The following is a 27,160-nucleotide window of genomic DNA, read 5'->3' as shown; positions in this document are numbered from 1 at the left end:
TTAAATTTTAACTTGTATAATGGAATTCTTTATTTTTTAAAAGTTGCAACCTTTAGACAGTGGCTTACTGGAAATCGATATTTGTCTACTTTGATATCGTCTAAAAACCCTATTTTTAATATCTTTTGCCTGTCCTATATTGTTAGTTCACAATGCCCAAAAGGTTTACTCGAACCAATGACCTTATATTTCACAGACCCTATCCTGTTGGCTAATTTTTATTCAGCATTCGTATTGTTGAGGGAGTGGATTTCCAGTGGAGTGGGAACGTGACGGGACAGGGGACGAGTCGGACATGTCACGTCGCGGCACGTGTTAGCACGTGCACCTGCTTAGCGGCTTAATGTGAACACGCCTCGCTGTGAACACTCACGGGTAATGGACGGACTTTTTAAGCTGCGCGCAAAAGATAACATTGACCATCGTTTACACAAACCGCGGCATGTTTAAAATAAAATTTTAAATTCTATTAAAAGGCGGAAATATGTCCTTCTGTTTTGCATCGACGATATTTTTATAGTTTTTAAGTAACATTTTGCAAAAACTAGAAACAAGACAACGGTTTTATTTTGTAGTATCTAAACATCTATACTCTTTACATATTAATAATATTCAAGTTTCTGTATGTAACATCGAAAAATATATTTCGTACACATGATGTATTTGCGTAGCTGATATCGGAAAACCAATTTTAAAATTTATGTCTTTTTGTTGTCTGTTCGCAAGGACGCGTTTGTTCCTAGTAATCTCCGAGAAGGTAGCTGATGCACGTGGTGGCGTATTATAGGCGACTTTTTAAAATACAAATAGGAAACACAGCGCTTTCAAACTTGAATTACGGCCGAACCCAATGGTGGATCCTTTATATTACTTTTACTGTATTGTATAGGGGAATTACTTGAAAAAATCTACTCCTCAACACTGGGTTTTCCGATAGTTATTGCAATATTTCTATTAAACTTGCTTCTAATTCAACCAATAGATGACAAGAAAGCGAATTAAACGTGGATCTGTAAAAAGATGGATCGATTATTTGTTTAATTTTACAAAACAAAACAAGTTTTTCTTACCTTGAAACTCTTTCCTGGCGGTGCTGACAGATGTGACGATGTTGGCCACATGCCCCAGCACGGTCGCGAAGAGAAGTAACCCAAACAGCAACTGCGCGATTACAAACACGTACTCGCCTTTACTACGCGGCCGCGGTAGGTCTCCTGCATAAGTTATAACACACGTGAGACATATTTTATAAAGCAAAAGGTAATTTAATAAACTTTAAATCTGACTTTTTTCAAAAATTCTTCATGAAGTGTATGTCATTGGGTCACAGTGGAACAAAAATGTATTACATACATATCCCTGAAAACATTACCTAATGTTTGTCGGCCAAATAATTATGTAAAGTAAATATTTGAAAATAATGATGAAAAAATAGCTTCGCACTTCTTACAAATATAAAAATATCGGAAATCGATGCCACTCGAAGTATCAAATTTCTTAAACAAATGTTATAAGTACATTGAATTACACAAATTGTAGTGATAAAACACGTTATTAAAATGAACATATTACATTTGAGTAGTTCATAACAATATATCACAGCATAATATAGGTTAGGTACACAACACAATAAACAAGCCGTCACAATAAAAACAAATCAATTTTTGTCAACTACGAAGCTATTGACAACATAATATGAAATCTGTAACGAGATTTTGCAGTATCATTATAAATTCATTCAAAATTGATTACTCTGTAATTGACTTAAATGGTGTTTTTGATGTTAATCGATTTCTTTGTTAACAAAGCTTTTTAATATATAATGTAAAAATGCCTTATATTTAAACTACTACATTGCATAAAGATATGATATATATTGTGGATATACCTATAGTACTAAGAATATGTTACATACTAAGAATCACAATTATTACAAACAAACTAATACACAACAAAAATTATTAATAAGTCCTATATACAAATAACATTAGAACAAAAAGATATCAGATAATGGCGGAATATTAAATGGAAATGTTTAAAATTTTAACAACTTGAATTTTAAACACCCTGTAATTTAAGCAGCAGGTAAATTATGCGAAGCGGCAATGGCGCAGGGCTCTGTGGAATTTATTTCGAAACGATACAATTCAAATATTTAACTTAAAATGGAATCAAGTCGTAAATTGCATTAATAATACATGAATATTAAATAACTGTTGAAAACTGAATTAAATGCAGTACTTATTAATAAATACATTTTATCGTGTAATTTTAATTCTACAACAAATTCGTGTGTGATATAATTTATCACAAGAAATGAAAATTATTTTCATATTTAATTTTTTATTAATCACTTCAAAGTTAGAATATACTTTACACTTAAAAGAAAACTAGGCCATAGCAGTTACAATTAATGGAATGGTTATAGCTTTTGGTTAAAATGTAATTATAATTCTAAATCTTACGGCTGATAAACAGTCTGTAACCAAATTAAATCAAAATGGAAAATGTTAAAACACTTTAGCAAGAGAATAACAAAGTACACATTGTAATAAGCAAAATAATTAAAAGCGTGAAAACGGAACGATGAACGGCTAATTAAAATTTTTAAAACGTCAATTCCGCTTTAACGAGGGGCTTTTCAAATTCACAAACGAAACGACCTATAAAAAGATAGCTTGCGATGAAAAAGATTGTTTTGCCTTACGTCCCCTTGAAACTCGTAAAGCTATCGTGATAGAGAACACAGATGTGAATTCACGTAACACGAGTGACCTTTAATGTCCATGACCGATGACATTTACGAACTTACCCTGGATATTGACCCCCATTAACTTATATTACATAACGACCATTCAACATACTTCTGTTTGCGTCCAACTGTTCAAAAACTATGCCACTCTTACATTGATTTATAACGAAAACTACCCACAGAACTTTTTTTATATATTATATGGTGGGAAACGAGCAAGCGGTCACCTGAATTCACCGAAATAACGAAGCGAACGCTGCCATTTTTAACAAGTAAAGTGCTGAATAAGTAACAAATAAGTTAACTTACACATAAAATATCAAAATGGTTTGTGTTTATTATACAGTTTATTTGGAGATTGTGAAATTAATGTAGACTTTATTTGACAAATATGTGCCAAGCAGCTTATTTAGGAGTAAAATGGACATTGTGAAACAGTCTCTTAATCTTAATAGTGTACCAATTTAAAAAAAAGTATGTAAAAATAAAGTTAACGAAACTCATACTCAACTTCATATAACATTAAAATACTTTCTTTATATAAAACACTTGCAGAGAGAAAGTTTGTTGCAGCTGATATTTTGTATGCAAAAGCTCGCGAAGCGTGGTAGTCCAATAGGCTAAACGATTAGGAAGTCCAAACAGCGCGACCGGACAGCTTGATGTTGGTCTGCTTTTAATGCATTTCCCGGACATTTCCGGGCATCGGAAAGTAAGCTAAGAACTTACTGGCCGCAAAGTTATATACCAAAATGTTTATAAATCTGATAGTTTGCTATTGATGGAAGATAGACTATCGCTATATTTTGTAGATAAATATATGTAGTTAACCGAATTCGTAGATCTACAATTTATGAATAAAAAAATGAGGGGATTATTTTTACATCTGCTGCTGGAACGAAGTCATTGAAAATATTTGTATATCGTAATAATATTATAAATGCGAATGATGATGGATGGATTTATGTTTGTTTGAAGTCCGGAACGGCTTAACGGATCTTGATGACATTTGGTACAGACTAATTACTACTTAGTAATTTCGTTAATTTTTTTAATTCGGCGCGGATGGAGTCACAAGCAACAGCTAGTATAACATAAAATTAATTGTGAAACAAGAAATGGTATTTTAATAAAAACACTTAATTGATTTCCTCGATGACTACAAAAAGAAGGAGATTCTCAATTCCTCTCATCATCATCAGCTCACTATACGTCCCCACCGAGGGGCTCGGAGCGTACCCCAATTTAGGGGTGACTAGGCCATAGTCAACCACGCTGGCCAAGTGCGGGTTGGTTGACTTCACACATATCATTGAATTTCTTCTCAGATATGTGCAGGTTGCATCACGATGTTTTCCTTCACCGTAAGAACGTCGGATAAATGTACATATGTAAATCGAAAAACACATTGGTACATGGCGGGATTCGAACCCAGGACCTGCAGATTGCAAGTCAAGTGCTTAACCCCTGAGCCACCGACGCTCTCAATTCGTCTGTATGTTTTTAATTATAACTTATCCCCTGGAGAATAATGAGTATTTAGTCCACAACAAAATTACATTACAAAGGTCTACTTGTAAAATTTTAATTTTTCATCCGAATATGACGGAATCACAAAAATAAAAAAAACTTGAGAGGTGTCCAGGGACACCCGGATGGAACGAAGTTTCTTTCGATTAATTTGTGAAGGAACCAATGTTTATTCTATGAATAAAAAACTTATGTCTTCACAAGAAGTACATTTTATTTCTATGAATTTTTGTTATATATTGTCACGTCGTTGCCATGGTGAAGTAGCGCTCATTCGTCATTAACATACTTACTATAGCAAAAAGTGTCGTGACAACTTTTCGTAAGAATTTTTTCCGTCTAGCCCCCTTTCACAACGCGCGATAAGGAACTTCGTTCCAAAATAATGTGCCTTGTAATACAATATACTGTTTAAGTATTGTGATATTTGCGAATTACGATGTGATGGGAAACTCGTACGATGAGTTTCTACTGTCGTTAAACCTGTATGAAAATAACATTGTCGTGTTGTGTTGTTGAAATTCACATTTAAACAACACACTCGTGTTCCATAACCAAGCAAACGACACATAGTACCAGGTTTCGATTCGTTGGAGCGTAACATTATAATTGCAGTGCGAGATAAAAGCCCGTTGAAGCGATAAACAAATAATATGCAATTTCTTGTTATCCCGCAACAGCGCAGTTTGTCTCACCCACTCCCACTCTGACAACGTACGAGATTAATATCGAGGGAAATACAGATCACGCTTCCCTTGTTACGTCTGCATGAATGATATGCCTACAATTTACCTTCATGTTATAACATCAACAATTTACGATGTATTTTTCAAAGTTAATATCTAATATATAAAATTCTCGTGTCACGGGGTTCGAACTTGAACTCCGAAACGGCTTGACCGATTCTCATGAAACTTTATGAGCATATTCAGTAGGTCTGAGAATCGGCCAACATCTATTTTTCATATCCCCCCCCCCATTTAATTTTTTTTTTAACAGCGCACAGACGGAGTCGCGGGCGACAGCTAGTATATATATATATATACTTTACATGCAATATATATATATATATATATGTATATATATATATTGCATGTAAAGTTTTATCATTTGTTTATAAAATTAGACATTTTATTTAAAAAAATATTTTAAACCTTTAACATTATTTATTATCTGTTACAACACAAAGCTTGTGTGAAATATAGAAAAAAAAACTATTTCCTGACTATAAGAATAGCAAAGAAATTACACATCAAACATGGTCAAGAAATTAGTAAACTGAATATCTTTCATTTACAACGTATAAATGGAAGCACGTGGAAGTATAATTTAAACATAACTCACTTCGTGGAATAGGGGATATTAGTAGAAGGGCTTGCAACTCGCAGGTCGCACAATGGAAAGAAAGCGGGCGTGGGAAGACAGATCGCCTCCCCAAAGGTGATGGTGGCGGGATCAAAAACACACAATCAATCTCGCTACGACACATTTTAGTAATGAATATATCAACTATGATGTACGCTTAAGCACATACTTATATAAGGAAACTACAGAAATAGTTTTTGTTATTGAATTTACGAAATAATTTTGCTACAATTTTCACGTTTAAACTCATATGTACAGTTTTTGTACTATCTAAACTATATTTTCACATGCTGTCGCCGATGATTACGTCAGCGCGGGATTAAAAACAAACTTAATTAGTGGCCTATGTGTTCTTCCAGACTATGTTTTACATGTATGCCAAATTTCTGTGTGATTCATGTAGCCGTTCTGGAGATATCTTCTAACACACATCCATCCATCCATGCAAACATTCGATTTGCCTCGACAATTAGTAATTCGGATTGGTGGTTAAATGAGATTACAATTTTTCGTATTTATTTCCTTAATAAATGATCATTATTAGATAGCAGAGAAATTTAATAACAGTAAGTGCAGTTAAAGAAAAAATATTAAGATTCTTCCGTATCACTCGAAGTCGCGCTAAATAATTTTGTAATTCATTCCGTGAGCGATTTAATATGCGCCAAGGAAAATGTGCCATTAAGAGTTATTGAGGGTGTTACATTTGGCAAGCTTGCTTTCTGAACCGATCACGGTTAAGAGCGTGGTAACACCTTTTTATCATACCCATAAAGGGCATTATCTGTCGTTAGCATTACGTGAGTCACTTACATATTATCAAATAAACTGAATAAGGGAAATTCCAATTTATTTAATACATATAAGAAAATATTGACAAAAAGTATATGTAATAATCTCTCAATCTGTTATCCAACCTTAGTATATTAAATACATACTTACTTGTATTTTTAAGTTGAAATAAAATTCGTATCGTCAAACAAATATTCATTAAAATTAAACAAAATAATAAATACATTGTTATCTTTTATCCGGGACAAAATGTGGTAAGAGAATAACTTTATTGTACATCGATCCTAAGAAAACGAAATTATCATTACACAAAGAAATAAATTGTATTGCCTCGAGATAGCAATACACAGGAAGTCGATCAATCTCGGTCCTCCTATAGCTCGGTATTACGAAACAATACCGCAATGGGAAAATTTAAAGATATATCTTCCGATTTAGATCTGGCGGTTTGATACTCTAGATTTATGTTAAGCCACCAATCCCTTTCAAATTGTATTCCTTATTGAATTGAAGAAACAAAGAAAATTAAAATAAACCGTTTGTTCTAAAATGATGGAATGCACATTTTAATTGAAATTTAATAACAATTAGTAATTTTAACAAATTGTTAATGAAACTTTATAGAAATAAAAAATTAAATAGTTGAAAAAATGTGTTTTAAAATTTAATTATAAATTACAAATATTTCAAGCTATTCCAATACTCAAAATAATTTCTACAAACCATTCATATGATATATTCAAATAACAAATGAGTTTTATTTCATTTCTAAAATAGACTGATTATGTCAATTATTTTATGACTTAATATGAATAATTCATTAAACGATTAAAAAAGAATGAATAATAGTTCGTATTTGTATTGGTGACTAAACAATCTCAATACGAACAGAACCCTCTCTGTTGTTATATCTGTACTCCATTAGGTTTCCTTTCATCCCTCGCCTCTTCGCATATATAACCGATTGTGCGATTTCTTTCCTTAACACCAGCAACTTTTCTTTTTCTCGTACAAATGTTGTTTCAGTGTAATCATGCGATCGCCAAACATTATTACAGACTTATTCATTTTTATTAATAAACTAGCTGTCGCCCATAACCGTTTTGGATGTACTTGTGTACTTTTGTAAACGATTATGTTTTACCCTTGTATGTGTACTACTTATTTTGTTTTTTATTTGTCAAGATTGCATTTTAGAAGCCTACGCATAATCATAATTTCTGGTTTTCAGCGTGCGATGTAAGGTTTTAAGTTGAAATGTAATTAAATAATAATTTTGTCAAGTTTTTATGTTTAGGCCTTATACGAGTACATCTAATTAAAAGTTCGTACGCGGTGTAATGTAAACGTTTAAATGTCCATTAAGGTGAAGTAATAGGGGAGGCAGTAAAGCAACACTGTTTGCACACGCTAAAGTTTCACTTAGCGCCAGTAGTTCCTTACAAACTCCACGTTCATGTTAAGAACATTACTTACGTACTTTATTGAAAAGATTTAAATAACTTAATGTAATTGAAACTTGTAAAATCCAATTATATTCGTCGGATAAACCGAGATAATTATAAAAAGAAACGGAAATGAACAACGTATCATTATCGAATAAAGGTATGTTTATCTGAAAACCATAATGTAATATTCACCCCAAAATATACAAAAGTTAACACATAAATTTGAAATCGCAAACAAAATTAAAACCGTTCCAAATATTTACAATACATTACAAAACCACGCTCAATGCTGTATCGGCGGACGTGCGCTAAGCACTTTATTTGTACTGTATTAACAATATAAATAAGCGGTATCTTTCCTGTAATAATCTACCCTATTTACGGGCGGAAAATGTCGACCTCCGGGAGATCCCACCCGCATCGAGAGGGGGCGCTACTCACGCAGTTTATTATTAATTCTGCTAATCATTGTAAGCCAGCAACTTTACCTGCGATCTAATTAACGATGGTAATATCTTCGCAGTCAGTTCACGTTGCTCTGTGTCGTATTTACTGCGTCGAAATCACAATTTACTACTTACTTAACTTACTTTTATGTTGGCCTTATGGCCCTTTTATTTATTAACACTCACTACAACTTTTTTATACCTACTTAGTTATTCATAGAATCACCTAACCTGATTTTCTTCTTATTGGGAACCAATGGCCATTTACCATATATCATTCTACATCGAAAGGGAACAGAGTATGCTTATTTTGTTTGTTTTATCACAAGAGTTGCGAGTGTACGAGGTACAAAAGAGACACGAAAACAAAAGAGCTCTTAAAACCTTAGAAATTAAATGATTTTTTTTTTCAATATCAAGTTTCATCTCATACAATTCTAGACAAATGAAGATCTACATCGAGATACTCGGCTAGGGCTTTTCGATAAATAAGGTACAACATTATGGCTACTTGACGGTGATAAAACTTGTTCCAAGTATCTCCACTAACATTGTACGCTCTTTTAAAATGTCATTTGCATAATGAGAGCTTGGAAAATCTCTAGCTCCATCATAAATTTAAAGATCAGGCTTCTCAATATTTATATTTATTATTTTGCGAAATAATGGATAGATTTTACTTGCTATTTAAAAACTACTTTTCTCGCAATTTTATTTGCATCATTACTAGCTGGCATTTGGTTTGGAACTAGAGAAGTCTCCTTCCCGACTTGTCTACTCTCATTTTTCATAATAAATATATGTACACACCTTAAACAGATTATATGAACGTCAGAGATCGTTAACCTTTTTGGGTCTAAATTAACATAAAACGTTAAATGTAATTATAATGCAACGTTGTCACGGCGACGCTTAACGCGAATTTTGATGAATATGTTACATTATAATGTACGATGTGGCACAATCTGTGCTATCACCCTTAACAGCCGAGCTCGCTAACGACAGATCCTCTACGAAATAATGGCAATTTCCACGAGCACACAATTTTCAGGTCGAATGAAAAGCGTACGACGTATGGATTACAATTTCGTAGCGCTTCTTCTAATGATTAACATTATGAGTTTTATTCATACGCGCATTCATTCATGACCGTTTAACTATTCATACTTGTTCTGCGATTATTTTTAGTTACCTTAAAAAGAAAGATTTTTTTCATATCCCACGTATAAGGCTGTATTTCAATTCTTGTTTTAATGACCTTCTTTAATATACCAACTTCTGTTTATTTTTATTTTACTTTAATTACATAATAATAATACATCTACTAAATTCGCAATTAATTATACTTGGTATGTAGATCCAGAAATACCTGACATACACAAGTACACTTTCGCAATCATTCGAATTCAGCTGTAGATTTCTCAGCGGAATCCAATTGCCGTAGTGGTACGTCGCGCTTTGTTTGAGATTAGCTTGTTGTTGTGTACCCAACGATAACTTACTACTTTTTACATATTTACAAAATACAAAAAAGGAAAATAAAAGTAATTAAAAATTATATAAACATTTGATACATAATTTAACTCATACTCCACAGTCACCTGTACTTTAAAATACGCATGTGTTAAGATAAATTCCGGGTCCCTGCATTGTAGAAGGGTTCACATTGTTAGGGATAAAATCAACATTTGCCTATATTACATGCATGTTTGAAGTAACCCAGAATTTATAATAAGCCAACATATTTTCACTGGTGACAAGTTTAATACAAACACAGAGTGAAATGAACTATAAATGTATTGACTTACCTATTGTGGTGAGCGCCAACGTACACCAATAATAACTCTGAAGGTATTGTTTCACTACGTCCGCCGTCTCAGTGTCATGATACACCCAGTTTTTACTACCGAACCCATTGTTTTTATATATAATATGGTACAAGCACCCGTTCCAATGAAATATCACTAGCAAATAATGAATTAAACTGGTCGATCTAAATAGATTAGGATAGTTCGTGTGTCGCTCCGTGCGGTCCATGAACGCCCAGAAGCGGTATATCTTGACGAGCCGGAACGACCTCAGGATGGAGTTGAACCCGATGGACAAGTAGAGGAAATCCAGCGGTAACAGGCACAGACAATCGATGTAGAACGTCGTCGAGTTCATGTAGTGCGCCCGCAACTTGGCCGCGTCCGTCTGCAAAACCCCGTCCTCTAAGTAGCCCGTTCGGAAATGAAACAGGATGTCCGCCAGATAAAGAAAGTCCGAAAAATAATCCAAACAGAACCACACTATTAACGTTTCACCTGAAACAAAACAAAACAACGTTCAAACTTCTTGAACTCAAAACACACATAAAAACAACAATTCGTTTGTTTTTATTCTTTCTTCTTTTTATTTGACAAGCAAATTAAAAGTTTTCGGCCACCTTTAATAATTTATGGCTTAAATAAAATGTTTTTCGTGGCAATTTCAAGAGCAATGACTTATTTGGAATACAAGTTTAAAAGTGTCCTCAAAGATTATGTGTTCGCAGACATCTGAGGCTTATAAAAATGTTAAAACAATTGAAGCCTCAAGGATGAAACATCGCAGCGAATCTTTCGAAGTATTACTTTGTCTTCGCCTCCAGACATTTAACTCAGAAAAGCTATTTAGGTAAGTAATTTAATTCTCAGCGGAACGAGTTGAGAACTATGCGCAGTGTGCGCTAGCTCGTTGCAGCCCGATCGCTGCCACTAATCTAGGTTGCTATTTTAAATAGATCCGTCTTTTGTGCAAGAATGAGATATCAGCCTTAACTTTCCTTTAAAATCATGTACTGTCGAGCAATATTCTAATTAAGAACAATGTCTAAGTCGAACAACTAATCAAATAGGTAACCCGTATCGTGGTAAAATCCTTATCCTAATCCTTATTCTTTTGCTCTTTAAGAAATTTGACGAAAACTGTAGCAATAATTTAAAATTAAATATTTTGATTATAGATTGGATTGTAGTGATACGTACCATTGATCTCTTGAAAGGCGAACCTGTAGACTATGACCCACAGGTTGTAGAGGAAGGCGAGGGAAACCACCATGGACCAGTAGTAGCAGAGGCGGCCCGCGGGGTCGAACACGAAGGACCAGTGCGGCCCGGCGCGCAGCCGCCCACTCGCGTACGTCGACCGCCTCCGCAGGCCCCCTCTGCTTCCGCTGCACAGAGTAGCAAAAACAACAAACTTATAAACAAACAATACCAGCACTCCAAACTTTTCGTATGCATTGAATTTAATCTACAGTAGTTTTGTTAATCTGCTTTCTGACTCATAGTGCGCTTTATAACGAACTTACTTGTGCCAGTTTAAATAGACGCTCTTTATGCACTAAACATATTATTTAGTGCGAGAAAGTTCTAAATTATAAATCGGGCGAAAGCATAAACTGTATGTTAAAATGTTTCACCAATATTACGAGTGCTGAGTGCACGGTAAGAATAGTATATTTCATATGATATAGTAAGATTCATTCATTAATTTTACTACCATTTTCTTTCTTAAGCGCAATACACATTGAGCCCGCCGGGCCGCCAACAAAGCCCGGCGACACAACCCTGTATGTATGGCCTGTATGAAAAAATCATGTCGGCCCGCGCGTGTTACCCGCCGACATGTTGTCGGCTTGGGTACGCCTGCGATCAGTTGCCCGGCAAGCCTCGACCTGTAGTGATGGCTTGTATTTTTTACGACATTTACATTTCTCATCTCAAGCCGCCGACGAAATTTTCCGACTTGTAATAAGTCAAGCCGCCAACTATACCGCCGACGAAAAGTTGCCGACATATGTCGGCGGCCCGGCGGGTTCAATGTGTATTGCGCCTTAAAATGGGGGCGGCAAAATACGTTTTTCTTCTAAGTATAATTAGGTAAGTATTTGCAAACATTGCAATATTATTTTAACTTGATTCTAACCTTAGAAATCGTTCTAATTGTATTCATCTGAACTAAGATTTTATTGTCTTATGCAATAAGGAGATAAGTATCTATTATAGATATTCTTTGCCACTCTTTGACGATTTAAGATTTGAAGATTTAATAGAAAATTATTTATAAAAAGAATTTTAGCAAAAGGCGCTTTTGTTTATTTTAAATTAATTAATTCGCTCTCAATTAGCTAAAAGCCAATGAAAACATTCATTTAATTGGATTCGAATAAGCAAATATATATTTCTTTTCAATGTCTGATTGGGCCGGCACGCATGATGGAGCGAGCTGCTTCATTTATTATTATATCTATAAACATTTCCATGAGATATCGGGCAATCAATTTGGCCGGGACGTGACTGACGGGGAGGGAGGTTCGTGAACCAAATAACGAGCATTGTCTAAGCAACAAAATGCTTGTCATATAAGTGAATATGTTTTCTGAACAAGTTCGCATGAACGCTACAAATGTATCTTTGCTTATCTCTGTTTGTTATAACCAGAGCTGGGCATTAACTCGTTAATCCGTTAATCGTTAATTAACGAAGTTAACATTTACCTTAACGGATTAACTTTTAAGTTAAATTCAAAAAGTGTTAACGCTCTTGTTAACTTCCGTTAAATTTCACTTCCGTTAATTTAGTCCGTTAATTGTAACAATAGACACTTATTGACGTGTTGTCATTTTATTTAAATTATGCATCAGGCTACATTCGTAAGTTCGGCTATGTTCGGGGACCGTCGGCGAGTCGAATGGTGACCGAGAACGAGAGAGAACGAGCGAGTCCGAGTGTATGTAGGTTATACAATACACCGAGCGGCCGGAAAAGACGTGATCAAAAGAGTACCGCAGAATCCTTGTTAGAAAATAGTGACGATTTAACCAAACTTACCTCTATCAAATATTGCGAAGTTTAGGCGCTAGACACCTTCAAAGTTTATTAATTATTTCACATTTACACAAATATCTCGAAAAGTCTATATTACATTTTATTCACATTAAAACTGGTTTTCATTTATTTAACATCACTTTTTTTAGAAGATGATTTTATTATAAAACCAACATAAGGTACGAAAGTACTTTATTCTAAATACAATAATTATACACTTTGTCTTATACGTGAAACGCAAAAATCTAGTAAAAAAGATAAACATTGCGTTGAATTGCAATCAAAATAATCAAGTGTGCATAACTCTTCAACGTCGTAACTAAATTACAACTAAACTTTGTTGGCGACGAAAATGTTTATTTTAATATTGAAGTTTAAAGACAGCAAAAAATATAAAAAAAAATCGTTTATGGTTCATTTGAAAAAGCGTACAAATAGGATTTTTTTGTCATTGCGTAGATAAGAAACAAACAATGAAAAATAAATTTAAAAATACGAAAGACGAAATGTGCACGCAATAAACATTCCTCAAAAACAAAAGGGATTTGGTGTTTATTACCGTCGTTTGTTTTTTTTGGGGCTTCTTCATAGTCAACGAAAAATAATTTTGCATTTTAAAAATATGAACAAAGGATCAAATGGACAGCCGCACAGAGAATGCGATGACGAACTCGATGGATTTATGGCCCTAACCCTTCTAATGGTCGGGGATGCACGTGCGCTGCACAAAGACAATAGCGAAGATAATTTGTTTGTTTACAAAAAAAAAGTATACGATAAAACGAGAAAGAATCAGGAAAAAGATAAAATAATTATGTTAGTGAAATAATGTTAAATTGTGTTATACTAAAATTAATACATATATGAAATGTCGTCGGCACAAGTGACCTTTACAATAACATAAAAAACAATCTCAAACAAAATGCACTGAAAAGTAACAAAACAATGTCATGAAAACCCTCTAAACTCTAAAGAAAGTTCTCTTCTTTCTTGTAACATTTATTGTATAATTATTGTTATTTCGCAGTCGGTGTCGGCCGAAGTAAATAGGTGACATTTTATATTTGAGATGTATTAAACATACTTACGTTTATGTCCCTTCTTACTGCATTTTGTTTGAGATTTGAGATTGATATTCTTTTGAATATTACCATAATACGAGTATGTCTCACTGTTTAATAGAAAACTTGTGTTGTCTAAATTTAGTTAGTTCTCTAATTCCGTGAAGTTGGATGGTCGATAAAAAAATGACTGAAAAGGTCAATTGTCCATCATTGTCAGTGAAGTATATAAGTGTGTGTAACTAGTGCATGCTATGTCATTAATATCGTACAGGCAGTAGTACATCACCCCAATCGTCAAAATTTTATTTGAGTATATTATATAACTAAACTATAGATAGGATTAGCGCTCGCCCGAGATTTCGTAAGCGCAGTAAAAAAATAGCCTAAGTTCTATAGAAAGTCTTGACAAAATCAGTCCATATGATTCGGAGATTATTCGTATGGCCATTTCCCGCTTGCGCCCTATACTCGTAATATAAACCAAAATTAACTTTAACTGTTAACTTTAACTTGCGTTAAATTTTCTTAAATTAAACGCTTTAACGATTAACGAAGTTAAATTTTTATTTAACGAATTAACGATTAACGAAGTTAACTTTTTGATTAACTGTGCCCACCTATGGTTATAACTATGTACTGTGTGACGTATTAGTTATGCCTTATGAATAAAATAATTTGATTATTAAGTAATAATAGACTTATTTACCTCCTAGTTTATTAAAATATGTTACTTCTGATATCGAAACAAGAACTAAGGTTATAAATGTTATTAAATGAAAACAATACTTTTCAAATTGAAGTCTAATTACTGAAATTTTCGAATTGAATACAGGCTACATAAATGAAATCGCTGCGGCCGGTGGAAAATTTAAGCCGTAAACAGTTAACCGTCTAACTTATCGAAACCGTATTAAACACCTGCTCGAACCGCAAGCCTCTCGGGCCTGTGTATCCAATTAATCAGACGGAAATTCTGCGGAATGAGGCAGCCGGCCGACCGGCACTACGCAACGCCACCATCGCCCAAATCATTCATTATCTAAGACAAGTCCATTTCAATAGCTTCAGGATTTGCATTCCGAGGAAACTATAATACTGTACTAATTAACTATCACGATTTTCATATAGATGTCTGAATATAGCAGTAGATACATATATCTCGTTTTGCGGATATCCACGGGCGTCGGATTTACTAATACTAGGTTATCTAAGTTATTAATATCTATTTTTCATCGAATTTAATAAGTTGCTTGCTAGTTTCCTTTAATACAGCAACCTGAATTGGACAAAATAGCCAAATGACCGTTGTCTACAGACGTTCGTATTTACAGATGCGTCGCCAGAAAAGGCGATGTACAGAAACAGGTTATTTCCTCTTTCTGTGCGTTTTCTCTTCTGCACATACAAACTCCCCTTCGTATTCTTTCCTTGTAAAAAAGATGGGAATGGAAGACGAACAAAATTAGGCCTACGGTACGCAATTTTTTGAGGGCTTGCAAAAAGAAAAAGACATTACTTCGTTATCGACCTTCTCATTGAGGCATTAAATAATTCTCAATATCATCGAGATAAAGAAGGCACGACTTATGTTTGCAACTTAAATGTAAATCAAACGAATTGAAGTTAAAGATTTTAACATTTTAATTTCTTTAGCTTCCTTAAAGCTTTATTCTAATAAGATTCCGAGTACCGATCAGTAAGCCGCCATTGTCGGATCGGGCACAAGCTCCCGCTATTTCGACGATTTCGAACTATTCCGGTGTATTTTATACGAAACAAAATCCACAAGTAATCACAAAGAGCTGGCTATTATCGATGCGCAATTCGCCGCGGCTCAACCACTCTTAATATTGCACAACTTTCCGCTTTGATCTTACCGCCGCAGAAGTACTGTATCTTTATAATCGAAATACGAATGATAGCAATTTCTGTATTCCTAAAAACGTAACTTTAATTTCGCATTTAACAACTGCCTAATAATTTTATATAGAATCTTTTTTTTTTTTCATTAATATGACAAGATAGAAATTTCGCCAGCCCTTCCAGAGCACCGCTTTTTGCTAGTATACATTATTTAATTACCGCCACCGGACGATCAAAACGTGAGTTAAGCCGTTTCTTTATTAATTAATTATGATGTCTCACGAAAATTTAAACAATTTAATATACATTATTTATAGAGAAATTCATCAGCTCGAACGATATAAAAGCTACGTATTTATCTGTGGTCGTGTTTGACCGGAAACATTCACTGAACTGAATTGTGACTATCCTTTACAAATTAACGCCAATTTTCAAACAAACACTTTGGAATTTTGCGATGTTAATTCAATATAACACTCAATAAGTGCGGTGAAAACTTTACAAACAATGTGTTTGTAGTAGTTTATTTTTGATGGATAATGTTGATGTTGTTCAGCATTGGACGAATTCAGGCTGATAATGATGAGTGTTGCTACGTAGTAACTATGAAATATAAAATATTGCAATAATGACGATGTTAGCGGATCGTTAAAATTTAAACCAAGGTTATTTGTTCATTCGTTTTCTGTTCCAAATCTAATAATTAAAAACATAAATATACACAAAAAATGTAAAAGACTATGTATGTTTGACTGACTTTTGACCTAACTTAATCTCCAAGCTTAACTTAAGGAGTAAGAATCTAATTTTTAGAAAAGAGGCAATCAAACTAACGAAACCCCTAATAGTAACTATCTTCGTTACTTAACTTTTCCAACATTACACAAATTGCCAATGTTCTAGAGGCAACTTAAAGTCTTATTCGAAAAAAACGGTTCCGATTCAGAGGAGGAAAATACGAAGGCTCATTACAAATTTTATGGACTCAGAGTCATTTTATATGCTAATATGAACAATGGGAAAGTTCGAAGAGTATTTGCATTTCAACGTAAAAAAATGTAATAAAAATAATTGCCAGCTTTTTCTGTATCTACTGAATTTTTCAGAAAGGTATTTCTAATAATAAAACAAACACATTACCTTTGGGTATGTTTGTTCTCAGTCATTGCTTTTTAATACTTTTAAATGGTATTTAATAATCGATTTTTATAAAATATTTATAACATAAAACACAACTCTATAAAAATATTACGATACAATAAAAATATTGAAAACGATATTGCTAGATAAAAAAAAAGTAATTTTATTTCCTAACACGTAGGTATATCAAGTGTGGACACGTAAACTGATAACGTGACAAGGGTTCGACATTGATTTCTTTAACATTATTGTACTCTTAATCGAAAAACTTCTATAGAAATTTATTCCAAATTCTAAACAGAAACGAAATATGTTGCGACAACAAATGGGGAGGGTTTCCATTGCCGAAACACATGCACAAAAGTTGAAAACCCTCTCTTTCTGTCTTTAAAAAAAACACAAAAATAACATAATACAATGCCAGTGCATAGTGTTTCGACAGCGGAATACGTGATTAGATCACATTGTAAATAGAGCCAAAAATGTATTATGATTATATTTATGAACGAGAAAATAATTAAAAGTTAAAAAAGGAAAACCTGAAAATGCACTCAAAAGTAAAAAGGAAAAAGGAAAAGTCATTGGAGTGACAAAACAGAATTTTCGCACGAGCACAGCCATTCATTATTATAAAATCTCGGTGACAGAATATGAATATTTGGTACGTTGGTGCGACATCCATTATGTATGATGCGGTAGCAATTAATAAAAATCGTTGACACCAAAATTGCACACACTTCATATATTATTCGAAATGCATTAACGGGTAATATTCGTTTGATTTGTTTGTTACTAATTAACTAATTAATCTCCTATTTCCGTCACCGTATGCGAGTTTATTATTTAAATTATAACAAATTTACATGTATTTAGTGGTAAATTTTAGGCCATTATTGTCTTGATTATTTAAAATGGAACGTTTATGTTATACATTAACTAAGAATTAAGGAATCGTAAATCCTTTGGCACTTTTTGTACGATAGACAGCTATAGATAGATAGCTATCGTACAAAAAGTAATATATGGATATTAATTACCATCCAAGATAACATACAAAAATTACCTCTGTATATTATGATTATAAAGAAATAATCCAATCACAAGTTTTAATTTAATTAATTTAGTATTAATTGCAATGTAAGCAAATGTACATATTTACATTGCAAATAAAATCATTATTTAAATTTAACGACCATCGACAATTAGCGATTTAAAGCGATACCGCAGCTGTAGGTCATATAATAAATATTACTTAATCGCAACAATTAATTAACAATTAAGCGAGATATTTTCCAACTATGCGCTTTGCTTATCTGTTAACGTACTGCATTTAAATTCAAAATTGTAATTGTTAATAAACTTTAAGCCTTAACTTGGCACATAGCCTAGTCTCTAAGTCGATTTAGAATACAGTTTGCGGTGCATTCTCACTGTGTTTTGGCATTCGTATGTATGTCGAGTGCCGATACAATTTTTTTTTAATATTAGGACAGAAGTTTTACTAATACCATATAGTATTGTATCCCTTGATCGAGATTTGTAAGATATCATCGACTTAAAATCATGCCCTGTATGACTATTGTCATGAACTATTTCCGAGCATTAACTAATTTAACAGGAGCTAGCAAAAAGTCTGGATATTATAATACCTGTCGGTCCCGTTACAGTGCGGCGCGGCGGCAAGGTGGTTGTGCGAGTGGTGCGGAGCGGGTGTGGCGGGCGCGCGTGGCGTGTGCGGCGTGCTTCGCCACCCGCCCAACAGGGGCGCCTCGCCGCTTGCGCCCAACAGTTTTAATCTGTTACAAGTTTTAATTCATTCCATTAACCACATGTTGGAACTTTAACAATGACATACGATGCAAGACACTTTATTTTAATAAGAGGGAAACTTATATATAAGATCAGAGAGAATCGTGCACAATTACCTTTTAAGTTATAAAAACAACCAAAAAATTTTTTCGGACCCGTGGGGGGTACATCTTCAGGGCGAGTGTTTATTTTGAGGACTTCGCGGTCGCGTCGCGTCTCGCACTGAGAGATGAACCCCGACGGGTCCGAAACTAGTCGGTGCCGTCACCGGACGATCACACGTGAGTTAAGCCGTTCTTAATTAATTAATTGTTATATCTCACGAAAGTTTAAACAATTTGTATTTCTACTGTAAAAACACTTTAACCGCACTGCAAACTTCCGCGTTCAATGATCAGAGGACGCAATCCCAAAAAAGGAATAATAGTTGGAGGTCCAATCGGTTTGGATGCACACGAGCTTTAGCTTTACCCATTGCTACGGGAATCAGAAATCTAAAAGAACCAACCACTGAGCTTCCGTACCGTAAAATGAGATATAAACCGCTCAAAAATGTGATAGCTTCTATCGGGGCGACGTTGATACGCTCACTGTATTCCGCGACGCGATGACGCGGACGGCTTAACGGTATCCAACCGAAATGATGGATTTGTAGGGTTACACAAGCTATAAAGGAGATCTTTGATAATTTCAACAGCGCTTAGTGATTTTATGAGCATTGAAAGTGTAACACAATTTTATAGGTTTGGTGTTTGGAACTGATTGACTGTACGATTATTCTCATTTTTTTTTTTATTAATCTATAAGTTCCTTCTTAATCTAAATTTATGTTGTTGCTTATTCACGATTAACAAAGCGTTTAAAAAATTAAACAATAACGTAATACTTCATAAACCGTTTTCGTATAAGAGAGCAAATTCATCAAGTCAACACTTATGATTAAGGTGGCACTTCAGTCGAGGGCTCGCTCCGGCAAACAAGAGACAGACCCTCGAACTACTTCACCGCTGCCTTAATGGAGACGCCGCACGTTTAAATATGCCACCTTAAGAAAATTGATACCTTCCGAAAATAATTCAACCACAAAAGGCAAGGAAGAAGCCCTTTCCACGCAATATAAATATAAAGCGAAGCGAATAAAGGTAAACGATATTTAAGACCTTTAAAGGTTACTGAAAATAATACTAACATATACAAAAATGTTCCTATATTTTCATAAAAAAGGTCACACATGAATCAACATAGCTTTTTTGTCGTTAGTTATAAATAGGTTTTAAACTAAATTTATTAGTCACCGAGATAATTTGTTAATAAAAGAGTTAAACTACGATATAAACTAGTCAGGTTTGACTTAAGTACCTATTTGATTTTGCATAAGAGGTGACAATCGTGAAGGTTATTGCATATGAACTGTGATGAATATATTATCAGAAATATAGGGTGAGCTAATTTTTATAACATTATTAACGTTTTATAATATTCAGTTTTATACGTTTTGATAAGTTCAGGTCAGTAATATAGCGTCATTAAAATTGTATTTGCTTGAAGCGCAATTCAACTAACATTTCAAAGTAAATTTTCCACGCAAATGCATTTGAAAGAAAACACAACGCCAGCAAATATTTTTAATCTTGCTCTTTAAAACTCTTTTAATGTTCGCTCTATAGATTCTCAGGTCCGTTTCACATCGAGACTTTTTATATTTTAATCATAATAATCTTTTATGATTTTTAATTCCCTGTGTAATTGCCCTCATCTCATTTATGCTTTCTTTCTCCGCTCTGTTTGGAACGTAATAAAAGACGATTAAAAGATATTCTTAGGACGACCTTGATCTATCCTGTTGCCATCCAACGCCCACTTTCTTCGCTCTCATGTAAGACCCATTGTTTCATAAGATAGTATGTGTATTAACTCAATTAAAAAGACTATCACTATGTGTAGAAATACTTATATTAAGTTGAACTTATTATTTTAACTTAAAACGATATTGTCAATAGAGTAAAAGTGCTAAGTTTTATTGACAATGAGTCTGAATAAATGGGTTCATAACCCAGTGAGGCCGAAAGTGTTATAAACGCGATATATCTTTTTTATCGCCGCCCCCACTTGACAGATTTCAGTGCGGCGACAATGCGCTGCGAAGTTTTGCCAACATTTTGCTTCTGTTCATACGCAAAGCTATACACGTTCACACACACGTTCAGTGCTGACTCCCTTTGCCACGCCGGTTCACTTTAGAACGTTAAAATCGTAGCGGCATTTAACGTGTTAAATACAAAACTGTTGTTTATTTGTACTGATTTCCTTAAATTACATCTCGTTATTGATTAAGTATTGGTGCTTATATCAGAAGAAGTGGAAGAGTTTTCTTCCTTCTTGCCATTTAAGACATGAAAATCGGTGGACCAGATTTGGTATAAATTCATCAGGGCTGATCTACCATTTCTTTTTTATTAGATCGTAAAAAAATTAACCATCATTTTATTCTATCGGATCATTTTCGTATTCTTAGGGTGAAAGAAAACATCGTGAACCAACCTACCTGCGAAGAAATTCAAACATATGTTACCCGCACTGGGTCAGCGTGGTTGACTGTCACCTAGTGACCCCTAACTAATGGTAAACTCCGAACCGATGATGAAAATATTCTATAAAAATCAGGTTTTTAATTGTATACGTAATTTTAAAATTGCATTAACTTAGTTTTTTTTTAAGTTGTAATTTAAGCCATAATCACCATCAAATTAAGGTTCGCCCAAGATACAGGGGCTAACATATTCAGGATAAAAGGCAAAGCTAAGACAAGGTATAAAGAGGGTCCGGACGGGATAGTGGCCGTAGATTAATGTGTCCCTCTTGACATTTAAGGTGCGACACTCACTTCTTAAGTACATCCGGAATTTGATATAGGTGCGTCTCAAAGCAGGTAAGGAATTTTATAAAAGATAATCTATGATAGGAAACATTGTCTAGTTTTCAATGGATTATTTTAACACTCTGGAAAACTTAATTAGATACTTGTAATAAATCAATGAATAATTTATAAAAAAAAATTGAACATGTCATTTATGATTCTTTTAAGTATACTTACAAGGTAAATAAACGATTATTTAAAGGTTTAAAAAAGGCTTTAAATTTGTGTGTCTGTGCTTTCAATTATTTATCAATTTTTTCAACACAATTATACGAGACCATCATGCAGATAATTGGGTTTTTAACATCGGTCATGGGATTTCAAAATCCATGCTAGTTTAGTTGGATTAAACATGTTTGATATAAATGAATTCACTCGTAAGTACCTTAGGTCACGTTGCCAATATCCATCGAACTCGTCCTCTCTTGAAAGTTTAAATGAAAGCGATTATTAATTTTCAATATTTAAATATTCAATTGTTTTTTCTAATTTCAAAGATTTCATTTTTATTTATTAATACTTATGTAATAAAAATACTATCATATTAATTAAATTAATTCAATTATTGGTACCTAAAACTATATACAAATTGAAATTCAATTCAGTTATATTAATATGTCGTAACGCAGTACATCTGCACCTGAAGTAACTATTTCAGCTTTAACTCATACGGCGAACTGCATTCCAGTAACACCTGGCGAGTTTCTAAATGCAGGTGTACTGTGTAACTATTAATATTTGCTAGTTTCATGCAAATGGAAATTGAAGTACTCTTACGTACGTAACGTCCCTAAAGCTTGCTAAGTACTAAGAATTTACAGAATTTAATATACCTTTATTAAAGTTACAGAACTGGAAATTTTGTCATGCTACGAGAATGTATCTGCACTGTTTTAACTTAGATTTTAATTAAACTGTAAGTTTAACATACCTCTGCTTAAGTGAGCGTTAGTTAAGTTTTATGAATTAACTTTAAAGAAATTAACAAATAAAAATGTGAATAACTTTAAAAGCCTAAGATATATATATATATATATATATATATATATATATATATATATATATATATATATATATATATATATAATTTGTAGCTTCCACTGTAAATGTTTCCTAATAAAACGTAGTTTCCCAGCTCTCACTTCGCCGCTTATATTATTCATTGAAGTGAAATAAACAAAGCGAAAATAAGGAACGCTGTACGCGTATAGCTTCAATCAGAAAATGTTAACAACGCTGCCGCTGTCGGCTGTTTGAAATCCGTGTATGGTGGTTCTAAATTGATTTGTTGTATACAAACCTAGCTTTGTGCGAGCGTCGTGAGCGCGAGGAGAGGTCGAGCTCGCTGGCGGCGGAGCACGCGGCGCCAGCCTGCAGCGAGCCACGCGACCCGCCCAGCCGCCGCGAACTCAGCCGGCACGTCATCATTTCTACATACAAAAAAAATCTCAATCAGTACATCCATAGATGCATTTCAGTCACGTTCAAGCATTGGACTATTGAAGTATATATAGACAAGTAACTGTCGCCCGCGACTTCGTCCGCGCGGTTTTAATAAAGAAAGTTAATAAGCCTATGTATTTTTCCAGACTATGTTCGTCATCGTCAACAAGATCTGTTGATCCGTAAGAGATAAATTTTAACAAACATCCATGCATCCATCCATCTAAACTTTTGCATTTATAATACTAGTAAGACATTGGTATAATAATAAACAAGCATAAAAACAAATATAAAATTGCCTTATTTATTAATTCAGAGAAATTTGCAGAATATTTTGCAATTTGTTGATATATACACAGAAAAAATTAAGATAGTAAAATCTTTCGTTTAACACAAAAAGGTATAGCATTATAATATGCACGACAAAGGAGGTTTAATAAAAAGGAAAATAATGAAGACAATAAAGGTGAGCCATCTTGCGAAACGGACAAAATGAATAAATCGAATGAAGTCTATTGTTACAGGCCCGCCTTTTTATAAGCCGTCGCCTACAATTTAGCTCTGTATGGAGCTCAGTCCCCTAAAGTTCAGATCTAAATTACCAGTCTGAAAGGTATTCCTACCAGACCGCTTTGACTTGCACAAGTAATAGAGAAAAAGTTTAAACATATTTAAACGCTTTGACGCGTGTTATTATTAATTCCGGTATGATTATGCTATATATGATTTACGTAATGGTACATGGAGAATTACGAAGAAATCGATGGCGAAGTGGTTAAGCACTGGACATATAATCTACAGGTCCAGGTTCCATCCCCGGCATGAATCAATTAGTTTTCAATTCTTGAATCTTACAATGCACATTAATCCGACGTTCCAGCGGTTAAGGAAAAAATCATGGTTTAACCAAAATGTTATGTGAGTAGTCAACAAAATTGCAAAACGCTTTCATTAAAACTACAAGATATTCCGTAGTAACAGAATGAAAGAATTACTTAAATGATTTGATGAATAATTTGCTGAGATAAATATTAATAAGCATAGGGTAATTACAGATAGCACAGTAATTTAGTACGCACAGATATTAGATAACCTAGATAAAGGTCTAAATGTGCAAGCAACAATTATTTATTGGACAGGCGGGGTCGGTAAACTGAGCTCTGACGTCACGGGCGCATCTGACGTCACGAACGTATCTGTATGTAAATAGGCTCGTACGTGGATTGTTTCATTCGCAGCAGGCAGTGGTTTTGCTAAAATTTAATGCCATGTTTCGTCGCAGTGCGGAAAGCAAGAAATTTGTTCATCGAATAGAAGACAAAGTTATATCTTCGCTCACACGCAAAATACTCAATTGAATAATTAATTATTAGTAAATTATGAAGGAACAAATATTATTACAAAACAATTACTAAACATAATTACTAAATATATAATAAAGAAGTACACAATGTTCTTTTCTTTTAAAAAACTCATAATTAGTGTTCGATAGTGTTCTTTGTCAATAAAAATATATTTAAGTAAGCCTTGACACTTCCTCCGCAACGAACACTTCCTACATAAGCTCTAAGTAAAAATAACTGAAAATAGCTTATTCAATTTTCCGACCTACAAACCGACATGCCAAAAGAGATATATTTTCAAGTTTCAAATACATTTTACTGTCAAACATCAAATAAAAGAATATAGAAATATGAAGTATTAAATGAAAAGGTAATGTAAATGAAGTGGAAAGTGTTAAAAGAAAAGGAAAATAATTTCACCACTAGTCAAGCGATGGCACGTCTCAAGATAATGTCGAACAGGTACAATACCCGTCTTATTGCGTATAAAGAACGAATATTGTTTCTGTCGCCGTTGCCAGGGAAAATTTATGTGTGACGAGATAGAAATATCTCGTTCACGGATGTCTGACAAAGATTGTACGTCAATACAAGGACAAAAGCCTTGAGAAGCTATGGAAGCGCGCTCATTCACTCACGAGGATATCATTTCGATTTCAACGAATTTTCCTCACGATTTATTTCAATACATTTAAAAGACGAATAATATAAATGTAACAAGTCCGCGTGGGCTAGCGTAAGCTTTGAATAAAAGTTGATACTGTAAGTAAGTTTCTAAATTAAGCAAAATTAAATTAATCTTGGTTTTGTCAGGTCGAAAACGACTGCCTGAAAGGACAACGGGTTCGTTTTCTGTTCATCATCAGACCAAATGAGAGTCTATGATTTTTCCGTAGCGTCGGTGCTAAACGGACGTTACTGTGAATCCATGATTTTAAAACTTTACTAGACTTCGCGACTTCGTCTGCAAGGAATTAAAAAAAGGAAATAGGAGAAAAAAGAAGATAGAAAAAGATCCTATGTTATTCTGGTTGTAAGCTACCTCCCCACCAATTTTCAGCCAAATCGGTTCAGCCGTTCTTGAGTTATAAATAGTGTAAGTAGTAAGTGTAGAGTTTATTTTATATGTATACTAGCTGTCACCCGCGAATCCGTCCGTGTGGAATTAAAATAAAACTTAATTTGTAGCCTATGTGATCATGCAAACTACGAGTAAGTTCTACATCTATACCAAATTTCAGCGAGATCTATGCAGCTGTTCTGGAGATATCTTTTAACAAACATCCATCCATCGATCTAAACATTCGCATTTATAATATTAGTAACATGATGTAAGATTTGAGCTAACCTAGCTAGTGATTGTTCACTAATGAAAATTCATTATACTCGTATTGTATTCGTACCTCCGTGAAGCGCAAACTTTGTACCACTTTTTAAGGAAATTGCGCAAACGGATGAATGTGAAATGTGACACAGTTCAAGTTATCGTATATAAAAAAAGAACAATGTCCGAATTTCAAACAAAGGACTACCACTAGTTCTACACTATTGTGTAACAGTGTAAGAGACGTTCGTAGTTGTTGCAGAGCGCTTGCAGACGCGGCCCGATCGTACTCGCGCCGCACTGCGACGCAACTTATCATTCATAAATGTACTACTATCTAAAACGCACTACAATCTCAGTTCAACTTGCCATTCTATCATTTATATTGGTTTTGGTAAATTTTATTGTAGCAATAAAACTAATCCTTTAATATTAATGAGATTTCAAAAGAAGAATAATATATGATAGTAAGTAGGGTATATTTATTGTTGGGTGTTACCCGTTCGACGTATAGGCCTACCGATAAATCGGGCCAATGGGATTTTTTTGATTCTATGAACTCCATCAGCCCGATAGAAAATGTATTCCATTGGGCCAATTGAATTGATAAAATTAAAAATGTAATCGGCGGAATGGGACAAAAACAACCTTATAATTGTTCATTTAACATGAAATTTTGTACTTGGTGTTGATTGCAGCTTCATTTTTGCACAGAAGAAAAATTATTATTGAGCATATCTGTTAACTGTACTATGTTCTTTATTTAAAAAATTATTACAATAATAACCGAAATGCTTTTCACAACAACAACTTTTTCTTTGATCCAAATATCGACCGGCGAATATCAAAGTTCAAATTCACATATTACTTACAAAGGGAAAAACGTTTTAGAACAAATTTGAACTTATTTGAGGACTGTTGTGCGTCACTTATCTCAAATTAGAACAAAGCGACTGAAAAACTTAATTACCCGCGCTTTGACTTCCTATTTTTAAATTACAAAGCATGATACGAACTTGGAATATTCCCTGTGTTCAAAATTAATTTCTGTGATCCCACACTTCCTTTTAG

At 33.9% G+C, this 27,160-nt stretch overlaps 1 protein-coding gene across 1 annotated transcript in view; it reads right to left on the bottom strand.

Moving 5' to 3' along the window:
- The window catches only part of LOC106712309 (cyclic nucleotide-gated cation channel alpha-3), a 35,577-nt gene extending 12,170 nt beyond the window's left edge, over window positions 1-23,407 (bottom strand). The window contains exons 1-5 of the mRNA XM_014504820.2: window positions 23,280-23,407; window positions 18,903-19,049; window positions 11,342-11,529; window positions 10,142-10,639; window positions 1,071-1,214 (exon numbers count right to left, since the gene is read on the bottom strand). Of these exons, the coding sequence (XP_014360306.2) occupies window positions 1,071-1,214; window positions 10,142-10,639; window positions 11,342-11,529; window positions 18,903-19,049; window positions 23,280-23,407 (1,105 nt within the window). The remainder of the gene's footprint in view (window positions 1-1,070; window positions 1,215-10,141; window positions 10,640-11,341; window positions 11,530-18,902; window positions 19,050-23,279) is intronic.
- Between the last annotated feature and the right edge of the window lie 3,753 nt (window positions 23,408-27,160).

Source organism: Papilio machaon, chromosome 3 (genome assembly GCF_912999745.1).
Source record: "Papilio machaon chromosome 3, ilPapMach1.1, whole genome shotgun sequence".
Classification (NCBI taxonomy): domain Eukaryota; kingdom Metazoa; phylum Arthropoda; class Insecta; order Lepidoptera; family Papilionidae; genus Papilio; species Papilio machaon.
Note: the sequence above shows the minus strand (reverse complement) of the source record. Positions and strands in the feature narration are given on the sequence as shown.